Source organism: Rhinichthys klamathensis, unplaced genomic scaffold, assembly GCF_029890125.1.
Source record: "Rhinichthys klamathensis goyatoka isolate OS25496 unplaced genomic scaffold, OSU_Roscu_1.1 h1tg000223l_1, whole genome shotgun sequence".
Classification (NCBI taxonomy): Eukaryota; Metazoa; Chordata; class Actinopteri; order Cypriniformes; family Leuciscidae; genus Rhinichthys; species Rhinichthys klamathensis.
In genome coordinates this window covers 1,001,688-1,018,863 of record NW_026606747.1, presented here as the reverse complement: position 1 = coordinate 1,018,863, position 17,176 = coordinate 1,001,688, and the positions used below count along the sequence as shown (strand labels likewise).

The window sequence follows — 17,176 nt, the reverse complement described above, 5'->3', positions numbered from 1 at the left end:
TGGGAAGGGTTCAGGGCCACAAAAGCACTCCTGGCCTTGCCTGTAAGTAATGGTATGAGCCGAACTGCCCAGTCTCCCCTTGGCCACTGGTAAACAGCCGCCAGTCTTTCAAAAGTGGTCAAGAAATGTTCAATGTCATCAGTGTCCTCAAGCCTAGCCAAATGTGGCTCCTGGTCTAACACCCTTAGCACTGAACCATCTGGTGCTGGAGTTTTAACTCTGCTACGCTCCATATCCATCTGTAGTTGGGTGACCTGATGACTGAGTACTTTGTAGTGCTGCTCTCGCCGTGCAATCTCCCTTTCCTGACGCTCGTCTCGATCTTGCTGGAACTGCATGAACGTCTTGAACATCTGTGCAAGAGTTGTGATTGCAGCATCCCCTCCAGCAGTCAAAACCTCAACAGGTGGCCCGCTCTCTCCTTGGGTTCCTCCTACTGCACCTAGGTCCTCTTCCTGCACTGTGCATTCCTCAGGCTGACTCCTCGTTTTAGGAGGCATGTCAAAAAAAAAAAAAAAAAAAAAAAAAAAATCCCCACTTGTCACTCGACCGGTACTGAATCCCACTTCTGACACCACTTGTTAGGATGTACCAACGGCCAGAGGTATAAATGACGTGACAAGGGCAGAAAAACACAGTCCAGAGTGGTTTTAATTCCAAAAGGTGCAAAAATATCAATATCCAATAGGAATAGGGAAATAATAGAAAAAACAGATTATCAAAAATTATAATACTAAAGAAAATAAATCAAAATTGTTTACAATACACGGATGTAAGTTGGCTATGCCAATGTACAGGCCCACAAATACAAACGAGATTCAACCTCTCCACACCAACCTTCTCCCCCATGAGGTCAGAATCAGATGGAGTAATCTTCCATGAGCACATACTAGTTTAAATATGGCTACTTTCCTTGTGTACTGGTTTGGCAAGTGAGGGTGTACCAGAAGGTATGTATAGCTGTTTGAAATGCATGAAGTTAACTTGGTAACTGAATGAAATGAAATAAACCCCAAAATGGCTACAAACATACAACCACAAAAAGAATTGTGTATTTTGCCGGCATTTAGTTTGTGTGTATGTGTAATGGTGGAAACAGTTTGTTGTGTGCACATACCCATAATCAATCCCTTCAAAATAAAAGTCTTGGGTCACAGTCAGTCTGTGACAGTGTCTGTCTGGGGAAATCCCAAGCAGAAGCCGCACTCACCGAGACGAGCTGCTCTCACTGCGCGAGCATGTCTCTCTCATCTCTCCAAAAAAATGGCGCTTATGTTGTCATTCCCCTTCTAGCACGCGCAAGTGACGATTCGCTGTCAACCAATCAACGTTCTGCAGTGAGTCTAGCTCCACCCTTTAGGTACTGTACCACTGTGCTAGGTAACCCAACAGAAGGGTACCCAAAAAGTGGTACGGTACGGTTGTTGTTTTTCTTTGGTTTGTTGGTTGATTGGTTGTTGTTGGTTGGTTGGTTGGTTGATTGATTGATTGATTGATTGATTGATTGATTGATTGATTTGATTGATTGATTGATTGATTGATTGGTTGGTTGGTTGTTTTTTTGGTTTATTGGTTGGTTGGTTGGTTGATTGATTGTTTTGTTTTTGGATGATTGGTTGTTTGGTTATTTTTCTTGGATGATTGGTTAGTTTTCTACTTGGTTGTTTGGTTGGCTGATTAATTGATTGATTAGTTGGTTGATTGATTGATTGATTGATTGATTTGATTGATTGGTGTTTTTATTGGTTAGTTTGGTTGATTAGTTGGTTGTTTTCTTGGTTTATTTGATTGGTTGGTTGTTTTCTTGGTTGATTTGGTTGGTTGTTGTTTTTATTGGTTGTTTGGTTTATTGGTCTGATTGGTTGGTCTAGTTGATTGATCAGTTGTTGTTTTTTCTTGTTGTTTGGTTTGTTGGTTGGTAGTTTGGTTGCTTGGTTCCAGACAGTCATCACTACAGGACATTGTGACAAACGTTACAATAAACACATTATACGCTATATATACAGATTCATTTACGTGGAAATATATGAATATCTTAATTAGAGCGATGTCATGTGCTTTCAGGTGGACCATGTGGTGAATGGACACGCTGCTTCCAGGCAGCTGAAAGAGCAGGCGGCGAAGAGGTGAGCGTCAGTCGCTCTGATCCGTCTCTCTGATCTCACTCAGTCTGATCGCTGGGCTTTTCTCTGCAGTGGGAAACACTTTCACTCCTGCCTGAACCTCCATCTGGAGCACATGTCTGGAGACGCAGCACAGCTGGAGCAGCTGACGGCCGGCCTGCACATCTGGCCTGATTTCCACGGCAACCGCTCTCCTCTGGCCGACCACACGTCTCGGGGATCGGTGAGGAACGCTGTGCTCGTTACAGTGCTGATGAAAATATATATAATATAATATAATATAGAAACATAAGATTTAAATTTACAGTTACATTTTTGTATTTATTCATTATGTTCCCGTTTTCATTGTATTGCCTTTAATTTTTTAATTTTTTTATTGAATGAAGATTTATTATTAAAACTTGATAACTAGACGTACATTTTCTGCAGAATATGTGAGTGGTGCTTGCTGCAGCAAAATTTGGCTCCAGGCAGTTGCTCGGATGTTGTGGGTGGTTGCTAGGGTGTTGCTAGACAGTTGCTAGGGTAGTTAGTGTAGTTGGTAGGCAGTTGCTAGGGTGTTGCTAGAGTGTTGCTAGAATGAGAATATTGAGAATGAATTCCAAATGAACATTTATAGTTAAGACATATTATTTTATTATATTTTTGGGCTTTTTTCCTTTATTTCACAGGACAGAATGTGGATTTAAGAGGGACATTTGCTTAATGTCGTGAAAATAATGTTAATTGCCCTAGAAAGTACTTTTTACTTTATGTTCTAGAAAGACCGATTTTCTTTACGTTGCATTTTTCTTCTTTTAAACCATTAAGATAAAAAAAAAACACATAAGATAGTTTTAGCTTTTATAACTAATGTTTGCAGTGGTGAAGAGTTGTTTGATGATATCACTGCTGGTTTGTGCAGGTTGTGGGACTCACTTTATCACAGTCGCTGGATGATTTAGCTCTGCTGTATCTAGCAACTCTTCAGGCCATCGCTGTAAGACACACACACACACACACACACACACTAAATAAGTGTCCAGTATTACAGTGTTAATGTAATTCTGTGTCTCTGTTGTATGAAGCTCGGCACCAGACACATCCTAGATGCCATGAGAGAGGCAGGATATGACATCACAACCCTCTTCCTGTGCGGGGGGCTGAGCAAGAACGCGCTGTTCGTACAGACACACGCCAACACCACGGGTCAGTTCTCACTCACTCTCTCTCACACACACACACACACACACACACACACACACACTCATGTATCTGACATGACATGACCCACATCACTTTTCAGTGCTCACTCACAAACACTCATGTATCTGACATGACCAACACCACTGGTCAGTGCTCAGTCTCAGACACACACACACACACACACACACACACACACACAGACACTCATGTATCTGACATCACAAGACCAACACCACGGGTCAGTGCCCACTAGGAGTGGGCGGCTAGTCACCTTACCCACTAGCGACCTGGTAGCCCCAGGACGCGCCACCTTTGACTACGAAGCAACAAAAGAAAAAACAGCCCGAGGGCCCTCCGAGAGGCGGGATGGAAGATGGGCCCACAAGGATGGACCAAAAGGCAACGATAGGATCGAATAACGACAATGAGAAAACCCTCCGGAAGTGTGCGTGTGGATGGGAGAAGGTGACGTCAAGCAGGGGGTTGCGTATCCATTAGGGATGCATCGAATCCAGATTTGTGGGGTTCGGCCGAATACCGAATCCACTGGTTAAGATTCTGCCGAATCCGAAACCGAATACCGAATCCTACTCTCATCCTCAGTCCATTAACACAGTAAACACATTAATGAAGTAAACAAAGTGGATTTTTCATTTTATTTTATTACTGTAAATAATAAACACTACTTTTACTTTTATAAGTGTAAAAAAAAAAAAAAAAAGAATAAGCAACATTATGCATTTTAACAGCGGCGATGTTGTGTAGCCTATTGTTTAGAGTCCTTGCCACCATGAGACAAATCGGCATTGCAAATTGAAAACTTAGCTCGACTTGAATTGCCTTCTTTTCACTGAAAGTACTGCCAAACAACACTTTTTCTGCTCACGAGTTCCATTTTCACTTTCTCACAGCCTACTGCATTCGAACGGTGCACCTACTGTAACGAGTGGAAATAAGGTGTGGCCCCTTTAAGAACTGCGCGCTCCTGTTGAACTGTCTGCAGTCCGTATTGTTTGTGCCGTGCGCCTCGAACACATGCCCATGTATGCGGGTTATTTCTGTTTGATGCTCATTTTTACCTTATTTTGTTAAGTAACGCTGTGGAACATAGAACGTGTGACAGACAGTTACACAAGTTCGATTGTGGAATAAAGTGCGAGTTGTGAGATGCGAATCGCCTCCGTGAGTCTGTCTGGCCTCTGCAATAACTTTAGCTGTGAGCTATCCCTATTTTTCTTCCTGACACAACGCGTTACACTACAGGCTTGTTCGACTTGAACCGGCGCTGCACAGACAGATCAGTTTATGACATCAAAGTACCGCGAGAGCAATTCAAAAGCATAAGGAGCCGTCTGCTCTCTATTCGTTCACGCGGTACTTTGATGTCATTCACTGATCGGTGACTTCGACGTAGCGCGCGTAGTGCAAGCCTAGGGTTCGGTTCGGTGGAAAAAAATTCTGAGGTTCGGCAGAAACCGAACCCCGTTAAAAAGCCCAATATTCGTCCGAATCCGAATCCTGGATTCGGTGCATCCCTAGTATCCATCAAGGGAAGATGAGGTGTTCGAAGACGGAAGACCAGCAACCTCGCTCTGCTTAAGAAGCAGGTCAGACGATAGGGTCCAGAAGCCGGGAGTGCAACCACAGTGCTGCAGGATCCACTGGAGCTGAATCTCCGGAAGTGGCAGAAGAAACCCCAAGATGGAGAACGTACCCCACGAACACGAGGACACCAGCCCACCAGAGGACCACCCAACAAAGCCGGTAACAAAGCAGCCAGGTAGGCGCAACAAGATCAAATGACCAAAAGAGAATGACCGGGTGGCATGGCAGATGCTGACTTAAGGGAACTGTTGGAGCTGGCGTTGAGAGGGAGCGTCGAAAGCAAACTGAACATCATGGGGTACATCATCTTCAAGGTATGCAGAGAGATGTTTTGCGAGGTCAGGAGGAAAGAGCCCACAGCCCCAGGCAAAGGAAGAAGAGAGAGAGAGAGATCGAACAGCTCATTAAAGCAAGGCGCCAGCTCCGTCGGAACTGGATGAAGGCTGCACCTCAGGAGAAAGAAGGCCTGAAGGAGTTGTGGGATGAGGTCAGACAAAACCTTGCGAGGCTGAGGAGAGTGGAGAGGATTAGGAGGAGGAAGAGAAGAGAGAAAGAGAGAACCAATTTCTTTAGAGATCCCTTCAAGTATGGCCGGCAGTTGTTGGACGAGAAGAGAAGTGGAAAGTTGAACATCAGTAAGGAGGAGCTGGAGCAATACATCAAGAGCCAGTACAGTGACGGAAAACGAACATCACAGCTTGGTTCTCCAGGGTATGTACCACGGCCAGCCCCCCCAACTTTACCGTTCGACAGCTCTCCACCTAAGTTGCGAGAAGTGGAGGAGGTAATCAAGAAGGCAAGGTCAGCATCAGCCCCAGGGCCGAATGGGCTTCCCTACAAGCTTTACAAGAACTGCCCGCAGGTAGTCAAGGCACTGTGGAAGCTAATGAAAACAGCTTGGAGGAAGCAGCAAGTCGCAGCAGAGTGGCAGCAAGCCGTTGGTGTATTCATTCCCAAGGAGCAGAACTCCCAGACCATCAACCAGTTCAGATGCATTGCCTTGTTGAATGTAGAGGGAAAGATTTTCTTCTCCGTTCTGGCAAAGAGAATGACCAACTTTCTTATGGCAAATGGATACATCGACACAGGCTGCCAAAAGGCTGGAATCCCTGGCTTTTCAGGATGCGTCGAGCACTCTTCTCTGATTTAGGATCAGATCCAGTGTGCCAGGAGAGAGAAGACCGATGTGGATCTGGTTTGGTTTGACCTAGCCAACGCATACGGCTCAGTTCCACACAGGCTTATTGACTTCGCCTTAGCGTTCTTCCATGTCCCGGGTAGTGTAATGCTAGATACTTCAGCAACCTGCACATGTGTTTCACGCTAGAGAGCTACACGACGGGATGGCAGCAGTTAAAATGTGGAATAGCGATGGGATGCGCCATCTCCCCCATCCTGTTTGTGATGGCTTTTGAGGTAATACTCATAGGGGCCAGGCAGGTAGTTGGAGGTATCAAATTACCATCAGGCGTGAGGCTGCCACCCCTGAGGAGCTACATGGACGACGTGACAAGCATCCTGCAAACAGAAAAATCAAGAAGCTTGTCAATAAGGAAAGGCAGAGTGCAAGTCCAAGACAGCTTCGTCGTAGAAGGGGAGCCCATTCCACGGCTGGATGAAAAACCACTGCGAAGCCTGGGGAGGCAGTACATGGCAGACTTGTCAGACAGGCAGATGGGAAAGATAACCAAACATCAACTTGCAGAAGGTCTGGCAAAGATTGAGCAGAGTCAACTGCCCGGGAAGCACAAGGTGTGGTGCTATCAGCACATCCTGTACCAGCGTATCCTGTGGCCCCTAAAGATCTGCAAAATTGCTTCCTCAGATGTCAGCAGAATGGATACCCTAGCCAACAACTACATCCGCAAGTGGCTAGGCCTGCCCCGATGCTTTTCAGACGCAGGTCTTTTCGGTCGGAGCATGCTGGAGCTCCCCATTAAATCCATCAGCCTAGGATATAAGCAGGAAAAGGCTCGCCTTGTGCTGGACCTAAAGAACTCAGCAGACCCGCTCATAAGGAGTGTGAATGTCCCCATCCGCACAGGCTGCAAATGGAAGGCACAGGCAGAGGTGGATCGCACCATCACCAGTCTGCAACTCCGAGAAGTTATGGGGGCTCTCCAGACCAGTTGTGCTGGGCTGGGCTGGGGAGCAGCGCAGCAATTCTGGTCCAAAGCCACCAAGAAGCAGGAAAAGACCATGGTGGTGGACGACATCAGATGGAAGCGCTCCTTCTCCAGTCTGGTGAAGGCAATATATCCCAGGGCATGCAAGGAGCCTGGACGAGATGGGATGCTACCATCAACAGGCGTATAACCTGGGCAGATATCTGGAGGACTCCTCAATCCAGGCTCAGTTTCCTGTTGAGGGCGACCTACAACACCCTCCCATGCCCTAGGAACCTCACACTGTGGTATGGTGATGAAGTGGGCTGTCATCTGTGCGGGAGAGCCAAGGCAAGTCTCCAAACACTTTGTCAGGATGCAGAGTGGCACTGACCCAGGGACGATTCAGGTGGTGCCATGATAAAATCCTGATGAAACTGGCCGAGATACTGTAGGACTGTAGGGTGGCAGCAAACCGTTCACCGGCAACAGAAAAGCAGGCAAAAAGGGTTTGTAAAGCCTGGTGGTATACACCAACCTCTGGCTCAGAAGAAGAGCAGCATGCTCGCACCTGGTAAAGAGTGGCAAATGCTGGCAGACCTTAGGAATCAGCTGATTTTTCCAAGAGAGATCATGACCACCACTCTCCGACCAGACATAGTCATGTGGTCCACAGTGGCGAAGCGGGCCCTCCTCATTGAGCTAACCATCCCTTGGGAGGAGAATATGGCAGCAGCCCACGAAAGGAAGCACCAGAAGTACGCAGAGTTAGGAGCGGAGTGCAAAGATGCCGGCTGGAAAGCAACTGTTCACCCGGTGGAGATCGGCTGTCGAGGCTTCGTGGGAAAAGCAGCAGTCCAGCTGCTACACGGAGTGGGCGTAACAGGCTCAAGGCTGAGGAAAGCCACGAAGGTGCTAGGAGAGGAAGCAGAGCAACGGGAGCTACTGGCGTTGGTTGAGGAGGAAAGAAATGGGGTGGGGATCATCACCCCAGTGAAGGCAGCCACAGGGGGTGGCGGGGAGACGTCCCCAGCATGCCACCGGCCCCCCCGCCTGGAGATGTTCTGGTCTTGGGGGCGAAACATCTGTGAACAGCGGTGTCCAGCTGATGACCCTGCAGCTGTCCCAATGGAACCGGTGGAGGTGCGACAGGCGTGAAAGCTAGAGCAGGCAATACCATCACACCTGTACAATAAACACACACACACACACTACACTGCGTGAAAAGAGCTGTAATCGGGCATGTAAAACTCCTGAGTACTCCTGTGTACTCCACAAATAAACGGATGTGTACGGGAGTTTGCTGTCCCGTCACACAATCCCGAATACTCCTGGATATGTACCAAGTTTGGGGCACAGCAGGGAGCCACTAGGGCCATCAGTTACCATGGTGAATAATCCCCCGGTTGGGGTCAATGCCAGGGAATATTAGCATTTCACACCTTTGGGACACAAGGCAGTGGCCTCCTTCAATTGGTCAGAGATCTTACGGTCGGGCCAGCAGGATTGGGTGCTGAATGCTTTCCCCCTCCTCTAAACCCTCTAAACCCCTCCTCTAAAACCCTAAACCCCTCCTCTAAAACCCTAAACCCCTCCTCTAAAACCCCACACTATTGGTCCAGTTTAAGGCCTTATTTGGGTTTATTGTTACTCATCATTAATATTTATTATCATTGGTGTTCATGGTTATAATGTCAAGACAATCAGATAGACAAAGTTGAGTTTGTTATTTTTATTATTTTAAAATGACACGGGGCACATGACATATATATATATACACACAATCAAAATTCTATAAATAAAAAATATGTTAGCATAGAATACACTTTACTATTAGTCATACAATATATAACCCCATCTAATAATTAAGGCCTGTGTGTCTTGCAGGATGCTAGAGAGAGGGAGATAGTGAGGGGGGAGAATGTGTTTATTTATAACTAACTAGTCTATACAGTTAAATAGTTGTAGTCTTGGTATATTCTCTTGTGACTTACCTTTAACAACAGCAGGATCTACGTCCGGTACAGCCATGGAGACGCCATTAAAGAGATAGGTTGTGACCTCGAGGTTGTGGGGGGAGGATAGACTGTGGAGCAGTACCGGTAATTAAAGAAGGTTGATTAAAAATATAATTTGAAACAATAGTTTTAAAGATATAAGTTACCTTGTCTGTGGGTCATATTTGTGTGTGTTGTTTTCCCCATTGTGCAATCTGCGTACAGCTTCCTGTAAAAATCCAACATAGTATGAGAGCTCAATTCAAATACATTAATAAATAAAGCACACAAAGTTAAGCGGACACCGCAAAATGTTTGTGACTTAAAAAACTAAAATAAATAAAATAACTTACCGCAACAGATTTATTCCCAGCTCTCTTTAATTTCTTCGAAGCAGGCTCCTCTCTTGCCTCTTTGAGCTCATTGATGTCCGCCTCCATCTTAACCAATCTCTTGTCCATCGTCTCCAGCTTTTCAAATATCCGCTTCAAACTTGCATTCACCATATTCACCAGTCGGTTTTCGTTCGGACTCGGAGTTTGAAAAGCCACGTTGTCCCGGCGTAAAGGAGTAACATCTCTACTCTGCTCTCCGTAAAACTCCAGCGTTCTTTTGCAAGCCATCTTCGCGTTGTAAATAGGATACGGCGTACCTTTACTAACCTGTATATTTTAGATATCTTTTGTTTTATACATACTGGTAACACCCATCCACAAACAAAATTTGCCGCCTCTAAAGTTTTCAGGTAATGCTATTGGTTACTTTCACTGACACAAAACATAAACTGATTCCGTTGGTTGGAACTGGATGACGTCATTGTATTTCATCCAATTGCACGCTTGGAAAGTAGAAATACGGAAATCAAGCACTGTAGCGAAATAAACACAGCAACCTCAGTCACTCCTCAGTTTATCAGAAACATCAAACTACCGGATCGATAAAGGGTTTAACAATGTCTGCTCTGACGGAAATTTAAAAGAAGAAGAAGAACGGACCGGATTGCGAATCCCGATTTATTACAGAAGCGAATCGTAAAAAAAAAAATCTGTTTGCTTTCAAGCCATGGAGGGAACAAGGAAACGGAAGAGACAGTTTTGTGGTCATTGTAAAGATTTCGTTTCACATACGCTTTTTTATTCGCACAAGAAAACATATTTTTTAAATGGAGTTTGGATAAAAGACGCTACCGATAGGCCTACTCTGCGTGTTTCAGAAAGTTTGTTTATCACGCAACCAGAGGACAACGAACATGAACAACAACCGGAAAATGATGTGGACAACACTCTGCAAGGTATGAATAGGTTGTTTTCAGTAATTATAATTATGCCCAGTTCATTTCTATTTGAAATTTGAAAGCTATACTACCCAGCTGTAGTTTCAGTCATTATTTTACCCTGAACTAAGCCATGTGGAGGCGTAAATGCATATGGTAACCAAGCAACGTTAGCAGACTTGGGACCAGCTGACCACTTACGTCTTAACAAATCATGAATGCATACATGATAAATATATCCAAAGTAACATTACAAGTAATTATTTTTCACTAAAAATCTACTCAAGTAAAAGTACAAATATGTTGCATTCAAACTAAGTTACTTGTGGGATACCGCAAACGTTTGACCAAAGTTACTGGAGAACATTCTTTATTTGTTACATTTTGTGAGAAATATTGTGTAAAATGGCTCGTTTTTCTGTTATAGAGAACTTTGATTATGAAGATCTCAAGCTTCCCCTGGGTGCCAGTGACTCTTCAGATACTGCCAGTGCTCCACTGTTGCCATCAACTGTGTTTTGTATGCAGCAAGGGGACAAACAGACTGATATACAAGACCAAGAACTGTACGAGGACTGCACTTTGCAAGGTAAGATTGTGCACCTGTCAATAGTCTCAAAGCCTGTAACTTATAACCTACCATAATTCTTTGGAGACTGTTACTGTGCTAAAGCACCCAGAGAAGTCTGTGGTCCTTCTTTTGTATTTACAATAGTTTGAATGTATGATTACTCCTGTCCTCCTTAGTGATGATTTTGTTTGTGTGGTTTTCAGAGGTGTCAAAAGTATTCACATTCTTTACTCAAGTAAAAGTATAGATACTAGGTTTTAGAAAAGACTTCTGTAGAAGTTGAAGTATCAACTCAAGCTTTTTTCTAAGTAAAAGTGTAAAAGTACTGGTTTCAAAAACTACTTAAAGTATAAAAGTAAAATTTCTACTTAAGTAAGGTAACAAAGTATTTGTACTTAGTTACTTGACACTTCTGGTGGTTTTAAAATGGGTGTTGTGTTTGGGTTTCAGATGACAATGATGATGAAGACTTCGAGCTTTTCCTGAGTGCCAGTGACAGTGAGTCTTCAGATGAAGATGGCTACTATGACCAGGCAGACAGTTTCATGGAAGAGGATCAGCTTGAAGAGACTGACATTTTTGGGGAGGAAAATATGGATGCAGATGGGTTCAGGGTCACAGAAGACAGCCCTGAACATTTGATGTTGAAACTGCTTGCATTTATGCTTTTGGCATGGCAAGCTGTTTTCAAAATATCAGACCATGCAATTTTTGCACTCTTGCAGTGCATAAGACAATTAATTTGGCTCATGGGACATATTCTGTGTGTGAACACACTCTGTGGGCTGGCTGGAAAGATCCCTAAGACTTTATATTCACTCAGGAAATGGACTAACATCTGCAGAGACAGCTTTAGCCAGTTTGTGGTATGCCCAAAGTGTATGGTAACATACACAATTGAGGAATCATACACCACCTCTAGATCCGGTGCAAAAATCATCAACACTTGTTCTTCTAGACCTTTCCACAAACACCCACAAAAGAAATTAAGAAGCAAATGTGGAACTCCTTTGATGAGAAAGCTTATTGGCTCAAGTGGTAAAGAATACCTGTATCCCATCCGTGTCTACTGTTACAAAAAGGTCCGTCAGTCTTTGGAGACTTTGGTGAGAAGGTCTGGATTTTTGGAGAAATGTGAGCAATGGAGACACCGCAGCATGCCTGATTCTGTCATGGGGGATGTATATGATGGGAAAATCTGGCAGGACTTTCAATATGTAAATGGTCAACCATTTCTATCAGAACCTAATAATTTTGCACTGATGATGAATGTTGACTGGTACCAACCCTATAAGCACTCCCCATATTCAGTCGGTGTTATATATCTTGTCGTTTTGAATTTGCCGAGAGAGGAACGCTTCAAAGATGAAAACATGATTTTAGTTGGAGTGATACCAGGACCCAAAGAACCCAAACTCAACATGAATGCATATCTTGAGCCCTTGGTTGATGACCTCCGAGAATTGTGGGAAGGAGTTGTTCTAATGGACTCTTCACCCTTGGGATGCCAGGTTTACAGAGCAGCATTACTCTGCCTCTCATCTGATATTCCAGCTTCCCGCAAGTGTGGTGGTTTTGTTGGCCATGGAGCACTAAGAGGTAAATTCTGATTTATTATGCTGTTTCACACTATTGCTCAGCTTTTTCCTATTGTGTGCAATAAATCTAACTTTAAAACAATTATTATCTTTTCAGGATGTAACAAGTGTCTAAAGAAATTCACGAAAAAATCTTTTGGGGGAAAAACGGACTTCTCCGGATTTGACAGATCAACCTGGACTCTGCGCACCTCTGAGGAACACAAAAGATTTGCAAAGATGACAGAGAAGGCTACTACAAAGGCAGCCCAGAAGAAACTGGAAGCGCAGTATGGTGCCAGGTGGTCTGAACTGTTCTTCCTGCCATACTATGATGCCATCCGGTTTGTTGTCATTGATCCCATGCACAATTTACTCCTCGGAACTGCTAGACATGTTTTCAAACTCTGGATTGAGTGTGGGGTATTAAGTATCCAGAAGCTTGAAGAACTCCAAAAAAGAATGGACTCTCTCAAGGTGCCACAGGATGTTGGAAGGATTCCTCTCAGAATTGCATCAGGGTTTAGCGGGTTTACAGCAGACCAGTGGAAAAACTGGACAACCATCTATTCATTGTTTTGTTTAAAAGGCTTGATTGAGGATCCAGATTATGATATGTGGTTTGATTTTGTGCAAGCCTGCATTATTATGTGTTCAAGGGTCATCTCACATGATAGGCTTGAAGTAGCTGACTGTTACTTGCAAACATTTTTGTCGAAGTTTGTTGAACTGTATGGATCTCTTCATTGCACACCTAACATGCACTTACATTTACATTTAAAAGAATGCTTGTTAGATTATGGTCCCGTCTATGCCTTTTGGTGTTTCTCATTTGAGCGGTTAAATGGAATGTTGGGACAGTATCATAACAACAACAGAAATATTGAGGTTCAGGTCATGAGAAATTTCCAACAATGTCAACAGCTCCAGATGCCACTGCAAAGCGCCTATGCAACTGAATTCATCAACATCCTGTCTACAAAAGATGTGGGTTCCTTGTCAATCCATGACACCACTGATGTAATGTACATAAAACAGTATTCATGTATGTCATCTGCAACACTTGTTTTTCCAGATGTGGAGATGGTTAAAGCACTACCCCCATTTAAGAATGTAGTATTAACAGATTCAGAGAGACAAGCTTTGTTGTCAATGTACACACAAGTGTATCCTAACAGCTCCGTCTCAAAGGTTGGTCAATTATCAAAGACATGCTTTAGAGTAAGAAGCCTTGGGGTGACTTTTTGTGTAAGAGGCAGGGCTGAAAGGTCAGCGTGTGTATCTGCAAAGTGGTGTGTTTACAATTCAAGTTTTGAAGAGCCTGTCCTTGATCCTACTGCAGAGGTGCGTCCTGGAATAGTGAAACAATTCTTTGTAATTTCTGTGAAAACACAAACTTCCATTATTCAGCATGTAGTGGCAAAAATAATGTGGCTGCACCCTCACCCAGACAGGCATTTCTTTGGAAAGCCTGTGGAAGTTTGGGGTATCAAGGGAATAGAGTCTAACATTGCCTCATCATTCCTCCCTGTTGAGCGCATTACAAGCAGATGTGTTCTCAGTACCACAACTGTGCAGTTAAGTCACACTAGGGAGAGAGTGTCTGTGGTCATTCCAATGTGTACAGTGGTAGAGATTTAAAAAAGTTGTATCTCTGAAGTGACCATTTGTGTGTGAAACATTTTTGTTTACATTGTTTTACATTGTTTATTTTGTAGGTTTTGTATTGTTTGAGTGCATTTTACACTAAATAAATTTGCATAATCCTAATGAGTATTTCTCCTTTGTTATGAAGAGCAGTGGACACCCAGATACAAACTTCTTTTAAGGTACAGTCTTTGTTGTAGATTGACACAATGTAAAGCACTTAGCAGCCAAATCACCTTTCCTGAATAGTAAGGAGGGGGGCAGGGGAATAGGGGCAATCTTGAGCTGCCAGTCCCAAAACAAATTAGCATTTACAAAGCCAAGCCATCAACTAACAGCAGGGGGTCAGACAAGTTCCTGTTTTCGGGCATTTGCAGGCATTTACAGGTACGCATAACAAAGTTCCAAAGCTCCATGCTAAAGAGCACATTTAGCGGGCGTATTCATTGCCTGAATTCTCCCGTTTACACCTCTTTTGACGCAGTGCTAGGGATGCAGCGATCACCGGATTTCACAATTAACCGCGCTTTAAAACGTCACGGTTAATTAATCGTAAAGACTATGCTACACCGAGTGTTCTGCACAGAACGGAACTTTTGCAACTAACACAAAACGAAAACTAAGCTGGTGCACCGCTGGTGTAACTTTAAGTGCGGTGCTCATCAGCCACTATGGCAGAGGGACTAAGCAGCGACGCTCTATTTCCTCTGAAAAACGCCTTATGGCCTGTTCACATATCGCGTCTTTTGCGCACTCAAGTTCGTTATTTCAAATGTATGCGCGCTCACAATGGAAGCGACACGGTCGCGGTGCAACGCGCTCGTTTTCTCCAAGCGCGTCCGCGCTGCATCGAGATAAAAACATCTCATCTTTTTAGAATGCCGCAAGCGCTTTGATTGCTTAGCAACGACAGACGCCTCCGGAGCGCAACCGCCCTAGCGCTTTGGAAAAAGGAGAACGCGCCGCGCTTAGCGTTTTCTACGCGTTTTTTTAGGCGCTACATGTGAATTACTCTCAAGAGTTTCAGTCAGTGAACATTTAACTTAATATCCTATTGCTTTCTCCTGTCTGTGTTGTTTGTAGTTTTAATATGCCCGGTGTAAAACACTAACATAAGATCAGGGCCGTGTAGACTTCTAGGACTAAGCTACCAATTAACTGCATTCACACGGCATGAGAGATGTTTTCAATTTCTTTCTATAATTTTAAAAGTCAGCCTTTGACTTAATTTGTTATTTTTAAAAGAAAAATACTGGATGTTTACAAAGCACTTCTCTTTAATTCCAAAGGAAGAGATTGATTATTGTTTGTCATTTTATAATTTTGTACTGTGTAGTGGCAGCAATAAATAACACTTTAAAATCTAGTGTTGAGTGTTCATGTGATATTATACATTAGTAGTGTTGTGAAATTAATTGATGCATGATAATCGTTAAATCGTGATTATTTCTCAGACAATAATCGAACTTACAAAATCTGTAATCGTTGCATCCCTAACACACACACACTCAGGTATGTGACATGACGTGACCAACACCACGGGTCAGTGCGCTTCATCTGTGCGTCACATGACTTTATACACTGACGTCTCACGGCTGTGACATCATCACACGACTAACATCAGTCCGTCAGCTTTGTGTTTGTTTGTTTGTGGTTAGTTAGTGGATGATGTTGGTAAGCTTAAGGGTCATGAAACCTCCTGTTGAAACCTTAAAGATTTCCATAAAACAATTCATGATCACATGCAACAAAATCAACACATATATTATACATGGTTTCTAAGCTCACGTAAATGTGACGGCTTTAATTTAATGCACAAATAAGTGCTTCTCTTTTATGAAGTGACACACACACACACACACACTGTTCCGATCTCAGGAAATGTTCATGATGATTTAATGTGAATCTCTAGAGCTGTGAGATCATGAGCAGAACTGACTCCATACATCCACTCAAATCACCAAAACACATTTAATGATGAAGATCCTGCAGCGTCTCACACACCTGAGGGACGTGTGTGTGTGTGTGTTTTTCAGGGCTGCCGGTGGTCCTGTCGGCCGAGCCAGAGGCCGTTCTGCTGGGAGCCGCTGTGATCGGAGCCTGTGCTTCATCTGACTGTGGCTCCATACAGGTACAACACACACACACACACACACACACACACACACACACACACACACACACACACACACACACACAGCCGCTGTGATCGGAGCCTGTGCTTCATCTGACTGTGGCTCCATACAGGTACAACACTCTCACACACACACACACACACACACACACACACACCCTGAGGAACACTCTGTCTCTCTTCTCAGGAAGCAATGATGAAGATGAGCAGAATAGGGCATGTCGTCAGACCAAACCCTGCTCTAGAAAGGTGCCGTTTAATGATGTTTCTCGTAATAAAGCATTAATCCACGAGTAGCAGAGATTTAACAGTCATAGATCAGGATTCATGTCTCCTGTATGAGTAATGAATGATTATTGGTCTTTGTGTGTGAAGCTTTTACAGAAGGAAGTACGCCGTGTTTCTGCGTCTTTATGATCATCAGAAGGAGTGTGTGGCACTGATGGAGGATGATGGAGTTTCAGACACAGACGGCCAGATTAAACACTAGAAGAGTCCGCTTCAAATGACCAAAAACACTAGATGTTCATTCAGCTGTCCTTTAACTGAACATTATAAGTGTTCAGCCTTTTACACACATGAGCAGGAGTGAGGAAAATATCTCCCGATAAAACCACTTTATAAACAAGTGTCGACCATAACTGGAATCAGTGTTGAAATATGCATTTCAGAGCAATAAAAGGCTTTAAAAAAAATAATTTTGCAAGATTTATTCTTTTGTGTGTGTGTGTGTGTGTGTGTGTGTGTGTGTGTGAGAGAGAGAGAGGGAGAGACGTGCGCAGAACTCCTCAGGGAAGGAAGGACCAAAAAGGGGGGAAAAAAGTTCCTTTTATTTCTTTTTTTATCCTTTCTTTCCTTGGCATTTTATGAAAAGATGTTGATACAATAAGAATGCATAACACATCAAACGAACATAGGGAAATGATAATATTACTATTTATTTACTTTACCAAACAAAA

General features: G+C 43.6%; 1 protein-coding gene across 1 annotated transcript in view; it reads left to right on the top strand.

Moving 5' to 3' along the window:
- fggy (FGGY carbohydrate kinase domain containing) overlaps positions 1 to 16,915 on the top strand; it is a 30,800-nt gene extending 13,885 nt beyond the window's left edge. The window contains exons 9-15 of the mRNA XM_056264673.1: positions 2,065 to 2,126; positions 2,196 to 2,346; positions 3,028 to 3,102; positions 3,191 to 3,311; positions 16,120 to 16,214; positions 16,405 to 16,466; positions 16,593 to 16,915. Of these exons, the coding sequence (XP_056120648.1) occupies positions 2,065 to 2,126; positions 2,196 to 2,346; positions 3,028 to 3,102; positions 3,191 to 3,311; positions 16,120 to 16,214; positions 16,405 to 16,466; positions 16,593 to 16,707 (681 nt within the window). The 3' untranslated portion in view covers positions 16,708 to 16,915. The remainder of the gene's footprint in view (positions 1 to 2,064; positions 2,127 to 2,195; positions 2,347 to 3,027; positions 3,103 to 3,190; positions 3,312 to 16,119; positions 16,215 to 16,404; positions 16,467 to 16,592) is intronic.
- The last annotated feature ends 261 nt before the right edge of the window (positions 16,916 to 17,176 follow it).